The sequence below is a fragment of the Rattus rattus genome, chromosome 14 (genome assembly GCF_011064425.1).
Source record: "Rattus rattus isolate New Zealand chromosome 14, Rrattus_CSIRO_v1, whole genome shotgun sequence".
Lineage (NCBI taxonomy): Eukaryota > Metazoa > Chordata > Mammalia > Rodentia > Muridae > Rattus > Rattus rattus.
In genome coordinates, this window is record NC_046167.1 from 68,186,812 (window position 1) to 68,201,133 (window position 14,322).

At 50.7% G+C, this 14,322-nt stretch overlaps 1 protein-coding gene across 2 annotated transcripts; it reads right to left on the reverse strand.

The window, feature by feature from the left end:
- Nucleotides 1-1,180: 1,180 nt before the first annotated feature.
- Card19 (caspase recruitment domain family member 19) lies at nucleotides 1,181-14,026 on the reverse strand. Of its 2 annotated transcripts, XM_032884945.1 has the most exons (6): nucleotides 13,921-14,026; nucleotides 5,789-5,931; nucleotides 3,250-3,403; nucleotides 2,190-2,249; nucleotides 1,959-2,030; nucleotides 1,181-1,472 (listed from the first exon to the last, which is right to left on the reverse strand). In XM_032884945.1, exons 1-6 carry the CDS (start codon nucleotides 13,925-13,927, stop codon nucleotides 1,357-1,359), a joined length of 552 nt encoding a protein of 183 aa, XP_032740836.1. In that variant the 5' UTR covers nucleotides 13,928-14,026; the 3' UTR covers nucleotides 1,181-1,356. The 2 variants fall into 2 exon arrangements, with proteins under 2 accessions (XP_032740836.1, XP_032740837.1); XM_032884946.1 differs by lacking the exon at nucleotides 2,190-2,249.
- Between the last annotated feature and the right edge of the window lie 296 nt (nucleotides 14,027-14,322).

Here is a 14,322-nt window from a genome sequence, read left to right on the forward strand (position 1 = left end):
GGCATCCACAAGGGACCTTCCCAGCACAGATCCTGAGACAGGAGGGATACAGATCCTCAATCAAGAGAACCAGACGGAGACCCCGGATCTAGGATGCAGGAACAGCTGGATGAGATCCCGGAAAGGTCTGTGAAGAACCAGTGCAGAGAACCTTGACCGTACCATGACCTTTTCATCTCTGAAGGATCTAGAAGTTTCTGTGAACTGCTTGTTCTGTCTAGTGCCCTGGGCAGGGTGGCCCTTGTGGGTTAGTGACAGGGACTGTGTTTCCTACCATGCTGCACACAGCTGAGGCCTGGTGTCCAGCCTCACCTAGCCCATCTGTCACAGCACTGATGCTATTTCCACACTTGCTATTAGCTACGATCTGGGTTCAAGGGCTCACCTCCATTAGAACTCTACTCAGAAGGGTGTGGAGGAGCTGAGATTTGGTGACAGGACAGTGACCACCAGGCAAAGGGCAAGGACCCAGAGCCCTGACCTAGTGCTCACCTCCCCTTTCCTGGCTGGGTAGCAATGGCCAATGGGGAAAGTGGGGATAAAGGTCTACACTTTCTGAGGCTTTCAAGGGAACTGGCATTTCTGAGTGTTGGTGCTCCTGGGCTCTTGTCACCTACCGGGGTCACAACTACCAGTGGTGAGGCCTGGAACCAGTCAGCATCAGGGAGGGACTGCCATTCTCCCCATGCTGGCCTGTGGGCTAGAGAGCAAAGCCAGGTGATGAGGCCAACAAGGACATCCAGGCAGGAAGAACCAGGAAGGCTAAGATACAGCAAGGGAAGGGACTGGGCAGCAGGGCATACGTGGTAAAGGGGTCGGGGATTGGGTGAGGTATCGTTAGAAGATGATGGTTGTCTGAAGAGAGAGGGAATGGGAGAAGAGGGTATGTGAACATCTAAAGTGTGTGAATGATGAGAGTGAGGGGACGATGTAGGACATTTGATGTAGGAGAGATGGTGGGGGGTACCTGGAGGAGGCATGTCTCTGGGCCAAAGCTGGACTCAAAGCCTAGGCCAGTCCTGGGTGAGTAGCCATTGTTAGAACATGAACACGAACACACAGGCAGGCAGGCAGGCAGGCAGGCAGGCAGGCACGCGCGCGCGCGCACGCACGCACACACACACACACACACACACACACACACACACACACACACCTCCCAAGAGGAGGACATGAGACAGGCAGATGCAGCTGGAACATTTAATATTAAGCACCTTATACAGTGAAGGTGATGTGTTCTCATAGAAATTATAAATAATGAAAAATAAGTATTTAGAAAAGAAGTATGGGCCCCCACAGTGGGAAGCCAGGGGATTCTTTGGTTAAGCAGCGGGTAAGGCCCATGGTGTGTGATCGTCAAAGTCCTCCGAAGTCATCTGCCAGGAAGGCCAACAGGTAGCGGCTGGCGTGCCGGTCAATGATGATGGGGGAGAAGGCAAGGACGCGACGGGTCCCGGGCAGCACTTTAGGGTCTGGAAGACAAAGGAGAGGAGTGGCGGTCCAAGGGACAGCCATGAAAGGGGCTCTGCCCTGGATGCCTCTGGACTGAAGCAGGCAGGGGAACGGTCCTGCCCCTACTTCCCAGGCACACGTGGTCTTTGTATTTGGGTTCAAAGATCAGAATTGGCTCTGACCCTAGAGCCCATAAGCTCCTGCCTGGGTAACTCCCAGGCCTCAGTGTACAAGCCCACACCACCCTATCCCCAAAGGCCGTCCCAGATGGCAAACCCAGGCATCACAGAGCAGGGGAGGCAGAGCAGGCAAGGCTGGCTGCAAGCTTCAGGCCTCAGTGGGGTTGGGCTTGTAGGGGCTGTGATACCACATCTCATCAGGGGAGGTAACTCCAAGATGGCAGGGCTCTCTGACTTTCAACTCTGCTGTCTGCGTGCTCTGTTGATGAGCTGTCACTCTCTGACTCCCATCACCTCCTTAGGGGCTTGGAGGTGGCCGACACTCACCTGGCGGACAGCAGTAGAGGAGGAGGGCCAGGCCCGCTGCCAGACCCAGGCCTGCCAGGAAGCTCATGGGTCCTGGGGAGAAAGAAATATGAGTGACCTGAACCAGTTGGTGAGCACTATAGGGGGCCTGTCCCCTAACAGAGAGCCCGATGTGGGATGGAGAGGCCCTTGGGACACAGACAGAGCCCTGAGGGGAAAGGGAAAAAGAAAGGAGATGGTGGGGGGCGTTACCCCTGTCACTCGGCTCAGGCCTCTCGATGCCCCAGTCCAGCTCTCTGCAATCTGAGTTGTCTGGAAACAAAATTACAGAGCGTGGTTAGTAGAGGGCTGGGCTGAGAGTGGGGCTGTCCCCAGGGAAACCTGAGGTGGTCTCTGACTCCTGAAGCTGCTAGGCTCACTCGTGTTTCTTCCGGGCCACCACACTGGGTGCTGTGGGCAAGCCCACTATCAACAACTTTGCCCTAGATGTCCCCACAGGGTTAGCAGGCAGATGACGTGCCACACAGACCCCGGGCACCTAGGAACCATAAAAGGTGCTTTATTTCCAGTAGGGATGTGGCTGAGCTCCAGCAGGGTTCTGAAGGACCCAGCAAAATGCTTTCAGAGGGGAGAAGGGGAGCCTATTCACTCTGTCCCCCAGTGTCCACACGAGTCCCAGCTGAACTCATGGGCAGAGTCACCTCATATTTCCATGTGGTGTAGTGGCACCTCCTCCCAGTTTTCCAAGCAGAGAACTGTGGAATTGAGCCACCACGATCCCAGCAGCTCCAGTGACCCCCCAGATCTTGGGGACCTACATATCACCTAGGGCTTTGAGATCACAATCTCTCTTACCTACCACCCACACCTATACCCAAAGATGCTCTACAAAATCCCCTTTTGGAAGATACAAAAGGCAGATAGAGTTAGGGTCTGCTGTGGGCTTGGTCACACTCTGCTGGCATGGCCAAGGAGCACAGGGATGTGAGAAGGGAGATGCTACTTAGAAATGAAGACATAGTCACAGCACACAGGGGGAGGCAGACTGGATACGTGGAACGGTGGCTGCTATGTGAAAGCTGGCATCGGGGAGGGGAGCATCAGAGAGGGAGGAGGAGGACAGAGGGAGAGGCAGACCCATGCCAGCCTGCGCTATTCTCCCTGGGAGATCTCAGAGGAGGGACAGGTAAGGGAAGAGATACCCAGTCTGGGCATCTGAGGCACTGAGGACTGCCGTGCTGCCCACAGTTGAGCGGGTGCCGTCCCTGGTAAGTGTGGAACACTACAGGTAGGGACAAGGAGCAGGACTTACGAGGAGTGTAGCGGCTGGGCAGGTGGCTGTGCAGGGGCTGGGCATGGATGTACAGTGCTCGGTAAAATTCCTGACAGTGCCGTTCCCCACGCTGCTGTAGGTGGCTCAGGAGGTCACAGAGCCGTATGCGCAGGGATGCCTTGGGGTTCCGGAACTGGGGGCAAAATAAAGGGTAGGCTGGAGGGGACAGCTGTGAGGCACAGCACTCAGGACCACAGCTCAGAGCCACAGACCTCAGAACCGTCATAACCCCTCACACCACCCATTGATATACGCCCAACACTAGAGCAGTCAATAGCAAGCTAAGTGTTGGCTAATACTTGTGTCTCCAGGGCAATGAGCTGGGAGAGGTCACCAAGAAATCAGGGTGTGGGGGTCATCACCCTAAGTAATGAGACTCAATGTGGCTTCTCCCCCTGTGGCCTCAGTGAATCACTTCAACCATCTGGGACTCAGGTCTTGTAAAAGGGAAATAATCCCACGTGGTGGGGTTGTTACAGAGCACGGGTGACGGCATACGTGACAATCGCTACGATTTTTCAGTTTGTAGGGACGTGAGTCTCGTATTTCAAAAGCCAATCGAGAAAAGAGCAGTTTCTTCTAATGTGGTTGAGAAGGTCAGTGGACAGACCACTGGGCACCAAGCCCAGAACCAGGAGGTTGTGGTCTGGTGCTGCCCCCTGGTGGCGACAGCTGAAAACTGACCAGAGGTAAGAGAAGCCTGCCGGGCTGGGCCTGTAAGGTACTTCCCTACTTTCGGTAGGAACTTTAGAAACCTATGTGCCACAATGAGATGAATTTGAGCCTGTCACTTTTTAAAACCACTGTGTGACTCACACTGTAAGTGGCCGTGTTGACAGGCAACCTGAGTTGACCCTGCTTTGTGACAACGTCCCAGAAAGGATGACCCTCAAAGGGCTAGTGGGTCTCTGGCATCCACTGTCCTATGCAGTCCTCCCTCCAGTCTTGGTAGGACTGCCAGGGGCATGTACTGAAACCTGGGGAGATCTAGGCCCAAATTTTATCCCTTGTCCCCAAAACCTATTATTGCTTCTCAGGGTCCTCTTTTCAGGCCTAGAGAGACAAGGCAGGATTAGCCCTGTGACACAAAGCCCAGGGACCGCATCTGCGATGCTATCTCTGGCAGATCCGTTTTGGTGTCTGTAGCTGTGACCCCTGAGGCCTTGGTTGCCCTATCTGTAAAATGGGGTGATGATTTCAGCTATCACATAGCGCTGTACGAGAGAACCTGGAGTGGTACAGAAAGAATGTGCTTGGCAGCTATTCACCTGGCTCGGCTGGGCCAGGCCAGGCCCCGGTCTCTGAGCCAAGTGGAATACCATGCTTGTTTTACAGATGGGGTACTGAAGCTCTCGGTGGGACCAGCCTCCCTTAAGTCTGCCTGGCCAGGCAAGCTGAGCTTGGCTGTGCGTAGGGTCAGCGTCCACTGCCTACCTAATATAGGAAGGCCTTATAAACATGGGAAGAATAAAGAGGGAAATGCAGCGAGCCGTCACATGCTTTGACTCTCTGGAAAATGCCAAGCAAAGAGCCCTGGTGTGGTCCCAGAGTGTGTGTGTTGGGGGCAGGTATGGGTGCTTACCCCTGCGGGTGCATGCAGAGGCCAGAGGTCATGTGAGGATGCTTTCCTCAATGGCTCTGTACCTTACGTTTTTGAGATAAGGGTTGCTCACTGAACCTGGAGTTCACCATTTTGGATAAACTGTTTGTCCAGCAAACCCCTGGGCTCAACCTGTCTCTGTCTGCTAGGGTTACAGGTTCAGGGATGCACATTCAAGTCCTCGTGTTCACGCTGATATCATTTTACCAACCGAACCGGATGCCCAGCTCCAGGTCCAGACTTACAGTCCCTCCTTCCTGGGCCCCCTCGGATTCCTATGTTGTTGTGCGCTGGCGTGTGTGATGGCTAATTTTATATCAGAGGCTAGAGGCATCCGAGAGGAGGGAACCCCAATTGAGATGCCTTCATGAGATGGGGCTGTAGGACAAGCCTGTGGAACACTGATCGGGGAGAGCCCAGGCCACTGTGGATGATGCCAGCCCTGGGCTATGGTCCTGGGCTCTATAGGCTGAGCATGGAGCAAGCCAGGAAGCAGCACCCCTCCATGGCCTCTGCATCAGCTCCTGCCTCTATGTTTCTTCTCTGTTTGAGTTCCTGTCCTGACGTCCTTCAGTGACACACTATGGCTGTGGAAGCATAACCCAAATAAAGCCTTTCCTCCCCAAATTGCTTTTGGTCCTGGTGTTTCATCACAGCAACAGAAACCCTAACTAAGACACCATGTATCACCTCCCGAAACCTTCGCATAATCTGGAAGGGATCAGCAACCACAAGAACATCTGAGACTGAGGCAGAAAGATCTGATGATCTGAGCTCGTGGATTGGCCCCAGCCCAGAAGTGACTCCTGCGAGCTCCCGAGGCGTCTCCTGAGACAACAATTCAGGGCCTCCGGCCATTTTCCCAGCTCAGAGAGGAGACACCCAAGAGGTTCCCTGGTCCCGCTCACCCCTCAGCACCTTTTCGGCCTCCTTGTTGGTAAGGATTTGTGGGTAGTAACGGTTCAGCTGGAGGATGATCCTGTCTACTTGTTGCTCACTCAGGCGACCCTGTCCTGTCAGGAAAGGAGTGTCCTGTACCAGCCGGTCACAGTAGGTCTGATCTGGAACACATGCGAACAGCATGAGGTGAGCTAGCACGGCCTTAAGAGGGACCAAAGATGCTGACCACGGGAAGCCCACACCTGCTGGAAGGGCGACAGTCTCCTGGAGGGTGCATCTGTAATTTTCATGTTAAGAACAAAGAAGATATCTATAGAATATACACGAAATAAATAAGAGAATCAAAATGTTACCAAAAAACAAAACAAAACAAAACAAAACAAAAGAAATCAGTAAAGGTAGAAATGAAGGTTGAAAAAGCTAAAAGAGGGGTTGGGGATTTAGCTCCGGGGTGGAGCCCTTGCCAAGGAAGCACAAGGCCCTGGGTTCGGACCCCAGCACAAAAAAAAAAAACCAAAAAAAAAAAAAAAAAAAAAAAGAAAAAGAAAAAGCTAAAAGACCCACAAAACACAAATAGAGATAAACCTTTCATTATCAAAAATTACTTTAAATGTAAATTGGTCGAACTCTTTAATCAAAAGGCAAAGATGAGCAGAATGGCCTTAAATACTGACAAGATGCTCGTTATAGAGCTAAACACACAAAAAAAGACATTCCACATGGGCAGTCAGACCTTTTGACATTTCAACATGGAAAGTTGTTGTTATAAACGTTATGTTGAAAAACAACCTCATAATGCCATAAGTTTCCAATTTTGTATTGGGCTATATTCACAGCTGTCCGGAGACACATCCAGCCCCAGGTGGCCCCCAGGTGTCAGGTTGGACGCACTTGATTGTGAACAGAAACCAAAACAGAGTAGGCGTGGCTATATTAGCATTAGACAAAATAGACACTAAGTCAAAACTGGTATAAGAGATCAAAAAACCCAGCATATGTTAATAAAAGGTTAATTCATCAGGAATGTGTAACAACTATAAACTCATATGCACTGTTCCAGATCCCCAAATATCAGGAAATATTGGTGGAACTGAAGGGAGAAACAGACAGCTCTATCATATTTAGAGAGGTTAAACAACAGATAACCAGATAAGGTCGAAAAGGAAACAGAAGACTTACAATCCTATAAACTGTACCTAAAAGTCACACACGAAAACAAACTACCCAGTAACATAAAAACCACACTTCTGGGGGTTGGGGATTTAGCTCAGTGATAGAGCATTTGCCTAGCAAGCGCAAGGCCCTGGGTTCGGTTCCCAGCTCCGGAAAAAACAAACAAACAAACAAAAAAAAAAAAACTCCACACTTTTCCCAAGTGCATACAGAACATACTCTAGATCACAAAACAAGCAGATCCAGGGCCACAGAATAAGTCCTCGTATATTTAAAAGCATTTAAATCAAATGACGTTTTCTGATCACATGACATGAAATGATCGATCAACACCACCAGAGTTCACACATCTTTGGGAATCCAACTACTAATAGGTGGAAATGAAACCACAGAATACACTGAAAACAACATCGGGACAAATAAGAAACAAACTTACCAAGCGTAAGGGGATGGAGCAAGGGCGCCTCTGAGAGGGAGAAACAACAGCCATAAAGGCCCACATTTCAAGCGAGAGAGCTTGGACCAGGCACGGCACCTGCTTCAATCCTACCACTCCCTGGACACAAGCAGGCAGATTGCTATGGGTTTGAGGCCACCTAGTCTATATAAGTATGTGCTAGCTGGAGCTACATAGTGCGTAGTGAAACCTTGTCTAAAAAAAAAAGCTAGTGGGCTGGAGAGATGGCTCAGTGGTTAAGAGCACTGACTGCCCTTCCAGAGGTCCGGAGTTCAAATCCCAGCAACTACATGGTGGCTCACAACCATCTGTAATGGGATCTGACGCCCTCTTCTGGTGTGTCTGAAGACAGCGACAGTGTACTCACATACATGAAATACATAAATAAAAATCTCTTTAAAAAAACAAAACAAGCTAAAATTAATAGCCCAACATTACACCTCAGCCAAACTGTAAGGAAGGAGGAAGAACATGAGAAAAGCCCAATGCAAAGCTAACAGAAGACAAGAATAGCACTGACCAGACAAGATAACCGAGAGGAGAGGACATTTATAAAAGAGAAAAATCAACAAGACCAAAGTTTATTCACTGAAAAGGTCAACAGAATTAACAGATACTTAGCTAGACTGGCAAAAATGACTCAAACTATTAACAGCAGAGATGACAGAGAGTACGGTGATCGGCATCTGTAGTTTTGGCATTATGGAATGCAGAGGCGGGGGATTATGAGTTCAAGGCAAGTCTAGGCTAAATAATGTGAGACCAAAAACAAAAACAAACAAAAAGACAAACAAAAAGACAAACAAAAAGACAAACAAAAAGAATATGGCTCAGTTATGCTTGGGGCTATACACAGATGTGGGGACCAGAGTTAAATTCTTCAGAACCCAGAAACTCAGGCATGTTGGCATTAACCTGTAATCCCAGCACTGAGGAGGTTAAGATAGGCAGATCCCTAGAGCTCACTAGACAGGGCATCTAGCTGAACTGGTGAACTCTAGGACCCTGCCTCAAAAGTGGAGCTGGAGGCTGGGGAATCCCCAGCAGCTCATGGGTCATCTACCCTGGCATATATAGCAGTGAGTGACAGAAGATAGATAGTCTCAAACAAGGTAGAAGGTAAGGACTGCCACCGGTATTATCCTCTGACTTACACACACACACACACACACACACACACACACACACACACACACACATACGCACACATACAGATACATACACAACACATACACACATATACAGATATATACACACATATATGGATACATACACACACGCACATATACAACATACACACATGTGCACACACAGACACATCACACATACACACACAATACATACATGCACATACAGAACACATGCACACACATACACATATACAACATACACATACACATACAGAACATACACAATACATACACACACAAGCACACAAACATATACACACATACAGATACATACACACATATACAGATATATACACACACATACGGATATATACACACATGCATATATACAACATACACACATGCGCACACACAGACACATTACACATACACACAATACATACACACACATACAGAACACATGCACACACATACACACACATACAGAACACACACACACATACATATAGAACACATACACACACATACACACACATATAGAACACATGCACACGCATACACATACACATACATACACAACATACACACACACAAACATATACACACACACATACAGATACATATACAACACATACATAAACAGATATATATACACACACAGATACATACACACAAGCACATATACAACATCACATGCGCACACACAACACATACACACACATACAGAACACATGCACACACATACACATATACAACATACACAACACATACACATATACACATACACACATACGGATATATACACACATACAGATACATATATACACACATACACTCACATGCAGGCGCACACACACACATACAAACACATACCCATACACATCACAAGATGTGGGGGAGAAAGATGAGCTAAGCTGAGACAGAAGGACCTACTACTTCAAGGCCTGCTTAGGCGATTTAGTGAGGCCCTCTGTCAAAAATAAAAAATTTAAAGATACGATTCAGTGGTAGAGAGCCTGCCTAGCATGCACAAGGTCCTGGGATCAGCCCTCAGCACTGATAAATAAACTAGCAACACGGAATGGTGTGGAGGAGCCGTAAGTACACTTTACTAAGTGCAAGCGCTTGTCTGAGAAAGCCCCAGACCATATGGCTCTAATGATACCAAGCTGCAGAAAAGGCAATGCCAAGGAGACAGTGAATCAGTGGTTGCCAGGCATGTGTAGGGAGGGAGAGAGGGAGGGAGAAGCAGGCCACAGGGGAGTGGTAGGCAGTGAAACTATTCTGTACGGTGGCATAAAATATTTCTCAATGCCCACGGAGTGCCCAACCCAAGGAGGGGACGCTAGTGCAGGTTCTGGGCTTCAGCTAATGATAATAGGTGGGTAGACAGCAGTAATGATGTAAGGGGCTGCGGGGAGCCCACTCCCTCAATCTTCAGTCAACAGTCCCCAGAATAAAGCCCAGAGCCAGGCAGTGTACGTCTGCAGTCCTGCAGTCCTGGTTACTGGAGAAGCTGAGGCAGCCTGGGCAACAAAGAAAGACTTTGACTCAAAATGAATGAGACAAATAATAAGTCTATTAAGAAAACTTACTTGGAAAATTCCATTGTTGATGTTTGTGGGAAAACCAGGGCAGGAGGAGGGAGTCACGGAAAGCAGAGCCACCCTGAGTCAGGAAAGGCTACTTGAGAAGGAGCCGGAAGGGTCTTCCTGAGTCACAGAAACATCTAGATGCCATCTCCCTAATGCTTACACAGCTGTAGGCCTGTGTGTGTGTGTGCGTGTGTGTGTGTGTGTGTGTGTGTGTGTGTGTGTGACAGAGACAGACAGAGACAGAGAGAGACACACAGAGACAGAGACAGAGAGAGACAGAGACAGAGAGAGACAGAGACAGTCAGAGACAGAGACAGAGAGGAGAGACAAAGAGACATAAAGAGACAGAGAGAAAGAGAGACAGAGAGACACAGAGAGAGACAGAGACAGTCAGAGACAGAGACAGAGAGGAGAGACAAAGAGACATAAAGAGACAGAGAGAGAAAGAGAGACAGAGAGAGACAGAGAGAGAATATCAAATATATCACAACTGTTCTTTAAAAGCAAGTACAGGGGCTGGAGAGGAGGCTCAGCGGTTAAGAGCATGTGTTACTCTTGGAAAGAACATAGTCTACAGCTCCAGTTCCAGGGTATCCATGGCTTCCTCTGACCTTTTTGGCACCAGGAACATACATGGTACATGTAAGTATGCAAAATATTCATAGGCAGAAAATAAATCTAAAAGCAAGTGCATGTGTCTGCTTCCAATTGGATCAGACCTCTGTACGGTAGGATGGGTTTCTACAAATAGGGTCACCATGTCAGGAAAGGTGAGACCTGTCCCAGGCTTCATCCCAGCGTAGGGAATCAACAGGCCGCCTTCCTTACATCCCCATCCCCTGCTAAATAGGGATAGCGCTGTCCTGGTTGAAAGCCATTGCTCCCCCGAGGCCCACACTTTGGCTCATCGGCCATTCCATCCCTGTCTGAGGCCATCTGTACCGCCTCATCGTGCCAGCTGGGGACTCAGAATACTGGCCCAGCCCCCTGACAGTGTACAGAGGAGACAGACTTACCAACAGCCCGAGGACACCCAGTGTCTTGCCACATTGCCAGGTGCTCCAATGCCTGCGGCATCTCACTAAAGAGTTTAAATGAACAACACTGAACTAGCTCACAGAGCACTCCACAGGGCAGGCGTTTCGTGGTTCTATTTATACTACCTATGACCTCCATCCTCCCACCATCCCTGCAACTGTCCCACTTTCAGAGAGGAAAACGAAGGCACAGTAAGGTTGTAAGTCTGCCATCAGCCTGGAGGTAACAGCCACACTGGGGTTGCCTGTTGACATTCTACTTCTGTCATTGACATATGAATCACCCGGAATTCGGGGTCGGGGGGTGGGGGTCTGTTCTCTTCCAGACAGGAGCAGTCAAGGCTGTCTGACTTCACATTGTGCCAATGTGTGCAAGGCTCCACACATAGTAGGCACTCACTGAAGAATTCTGGAATGGGTGGGTTTCACTGCAAGGTCCAAAAGCAAGGCGAGGTCTGCTGGTGGATAGTGGCCAATGCCTCAGAGGAGCCTCCTCCTACCCTGAGAGCTACTAGCCAAGATGGACCTCTGCTGCCCACAAGCCATGAGTCACAGGAGCCCTGAGTCACCTGCCATGGGTGGCCCAGCCCAGGGCTGAGGCCGGCAGCTTTAGGGCAATGTACTTCCTGTGCTTCCTGTGGCTTATAAGCTGTTCATGCAACCACATAGAGGCAGCCACTCAGTGTAACAGAGACTCGGGCAAGGTTCTGCCTGGATACCAGGCTCTGGTAAACAAGGCCAGGAATGCCTTTACTAGATAAAGAAAGATAGATCACTCTGTGCAGAATTCATGAGCCCTTGCCTGTATCTTCCCTCCCTGCCAGCTGGTACCAGAAGCTTGGCCCTGTCACATCATCTTCAACTCCAGCAGCCCAGAGCTAAGTCCTCATCCTGGCATCTGGGACCCTGAAGCAGCCGGCCCCACCTGCCCTTTCTCTGTCCCTAGGATTGGTTCCAGAGCCTTCTGTCTGCAGCTCACAACTAGAGTCAGGACCCATGCTGCAGGCTGGGAATACCCAGTTGATTCATGCCCGGCTTATTTAGTCCCCTTCCAAGAATTCACCATTCTCCTGGGGTCCAGAACTTGGGCATCGACTCCTCTCTGAATCATGCCCAGAAGTTGTCACTTACTCCATGGGATACTACCTATTCCTATTCCTGAAGACACAACCTCAGTAGCCACCAAACAACACACACACACACACACACACACACACACACACACACACACACACACACGGGGGGGGGAACTAGGATACTGAGCCAAGAACAAGGGATCTGTGGTCCCAGGGCTGCCCATCCAACCCTCTCAGGCTTCCACTCTTCAGTTTCCTTCTCTCACTAGAAAAAGGTGGAATGGTTAGAAGTGTCAAAAAGCCAGCAAGTAGACAACAGAGAGGAAAGTGTACCATTGCCACAGCCACAGTCAGGGCCTGGCTGTGTCCTTCCAGCTAAAAGCACACCCCTGTGTCTCCCCCCCTCCCCCGTCTGCTCTGGAAATGGGATGCCTCATTCTCCATGGGCATCCTGTCTCTGCAATGGGTGCTTGGAGGCCAACCCAACACAGCTGGGATCTGTCCCATCCATCCTGATGAACTTACTGGAGGATCTGGGAAGACAGAGGCAGGGCAGGGCCCAGTCAAGAATGCTGAGGCCAAGGCTTCCCTGAATTCTGCTCCTACCACTGACCAGCAGGGTGGTCTGGGGGCACTTGCCCAACCTGAGATTTTATCTCCACATTACTACATAGATAATATTCCTTGTGTGTGTTCCCCACCTCCGCCTCCCCCCTGCCACATGGCCATTCTGAACAAGAGTGCCTATTAGGGGCTCAAGCAGGGCTCTACACATACAGAAATTGCGCCCCAATCAAGGATGGTCTGGAGGCACAACAAAGTAGAGAGAATGGTTAGAGATCGAGGTAGTCTCCTCTAACCTGTTCTAGAAGTCACCAGGTTGCAGCCCGAAGGCATCTTATTTTTCGTGTATAACCAATGCTGACTCCAGTGTAGAGACCCCTGGGTATTCTGAGGTTACCCAGACTCTCTGGGCTACCTCAGGTGAACTCTGCCATATAAGTAAGTATAAGAGACTCCCAGAAACAAAGTGTAGGATCTGGAAGCTACTGTATTCCCTGGGCTCTATGTCGGCAGGGGTCCCTCGCTGACTCACCCAACGGTCTTTTACAGGGAGAACTTAGCACAGCAATGTCACTGTGTCCCTTTGGGATCAGGAATAAAGTGGGCGAGTCCCCAGAGCAAAGAGTTGGGTTGGAGCTACCAAGCCAGCCTGGAGAACAGGGATTTAGTTGTTGGTTCCAAATTCCCTAGACCCATCTAGAGTAAGGGACTCGGCTGGAGTTTCATCCCGGAGCAAGCGGGAAGCACGGGCGCCTCCCTGGTACTACAAGCTACCCAGGTTTGCAGCGCCGGTCCCGCCTCCAAGGGGGATGTGTGCAATCGCCTCTCTAAAGTCTCAGCAGACAGCGGATGAGCACCATTTCCCTCTCTCAGATCCATCTCGTCCCGGGACACCGCCCCGCTCGGCAGCTGCAGCCCGTGCAGTGCACCGGGTGAGCGCTCACCTGCTGCTCTGCCTCCGTGGCCCGCGACGGCCCCCCACTCCGCACCCGAGACCCCTGGCGCCCCTGGACCGCCGCGCAGAGCCCGGGACACCCCGCCACCGCGCGCCTCTTATGCCGGCGCCAGCTGACGCCAAGGTCACTCGGCTCCCGTCGCCCTCCTGGCCCTGCGCCCACCTGTCATGGCGGAGGACACGGCGCCGCCCCGTCGTCCTCGGCTGTCCGCCGCCCGGCCCGAGGGCTCCGCTGACCGCCGCCCGCAGGCCTGACCCTAAGCCCCGCCTCTTCCCTAGAGGCCCCTCCCAGCGACGACATCTTAGCCCCAAGCCCCTCCCTCCAATTAGTCACGCCTCTTTCTGTACGGAGCTCCGGGGACGCGTCAGCACTGGCGCGGTCCCAGCTCTAAACAACTTCCCTTACTCTAAACTACATGCACCGGCGAGCCCCGCCCCTGAGGAGCTTCGCCCGTAGCGATGCCGGCAGTCCCGCTCCAGCCAGCATAAGTGATTTAGCGGAGAAGCTCAGTACCCGGTTCCCTGTCTGGACCAGAGAACTCAAACCCTGTCCTAGCCTAAGGCT

Bases quoted from the DNA above. Each gene is read 5' to 3' on its own strand.
- Card19 (XM_032884945.1), bottom strand. The intron at 3,404-5,788 runs GTGCTGAGGGGT...TTTTGCCCCCAG, and splicing joins CCAACAAGGAGGCCGAAAAG to TTCCGGAACCCCAAGGCATC. The intron at 1,473-1,958 runs GTGAGTGTCGGC...TTTGTCTTCCAG, and splicing joins CCTCTACTGCTGTCCGCCAG to ACCCTAAAGTGCTGCCCGGG.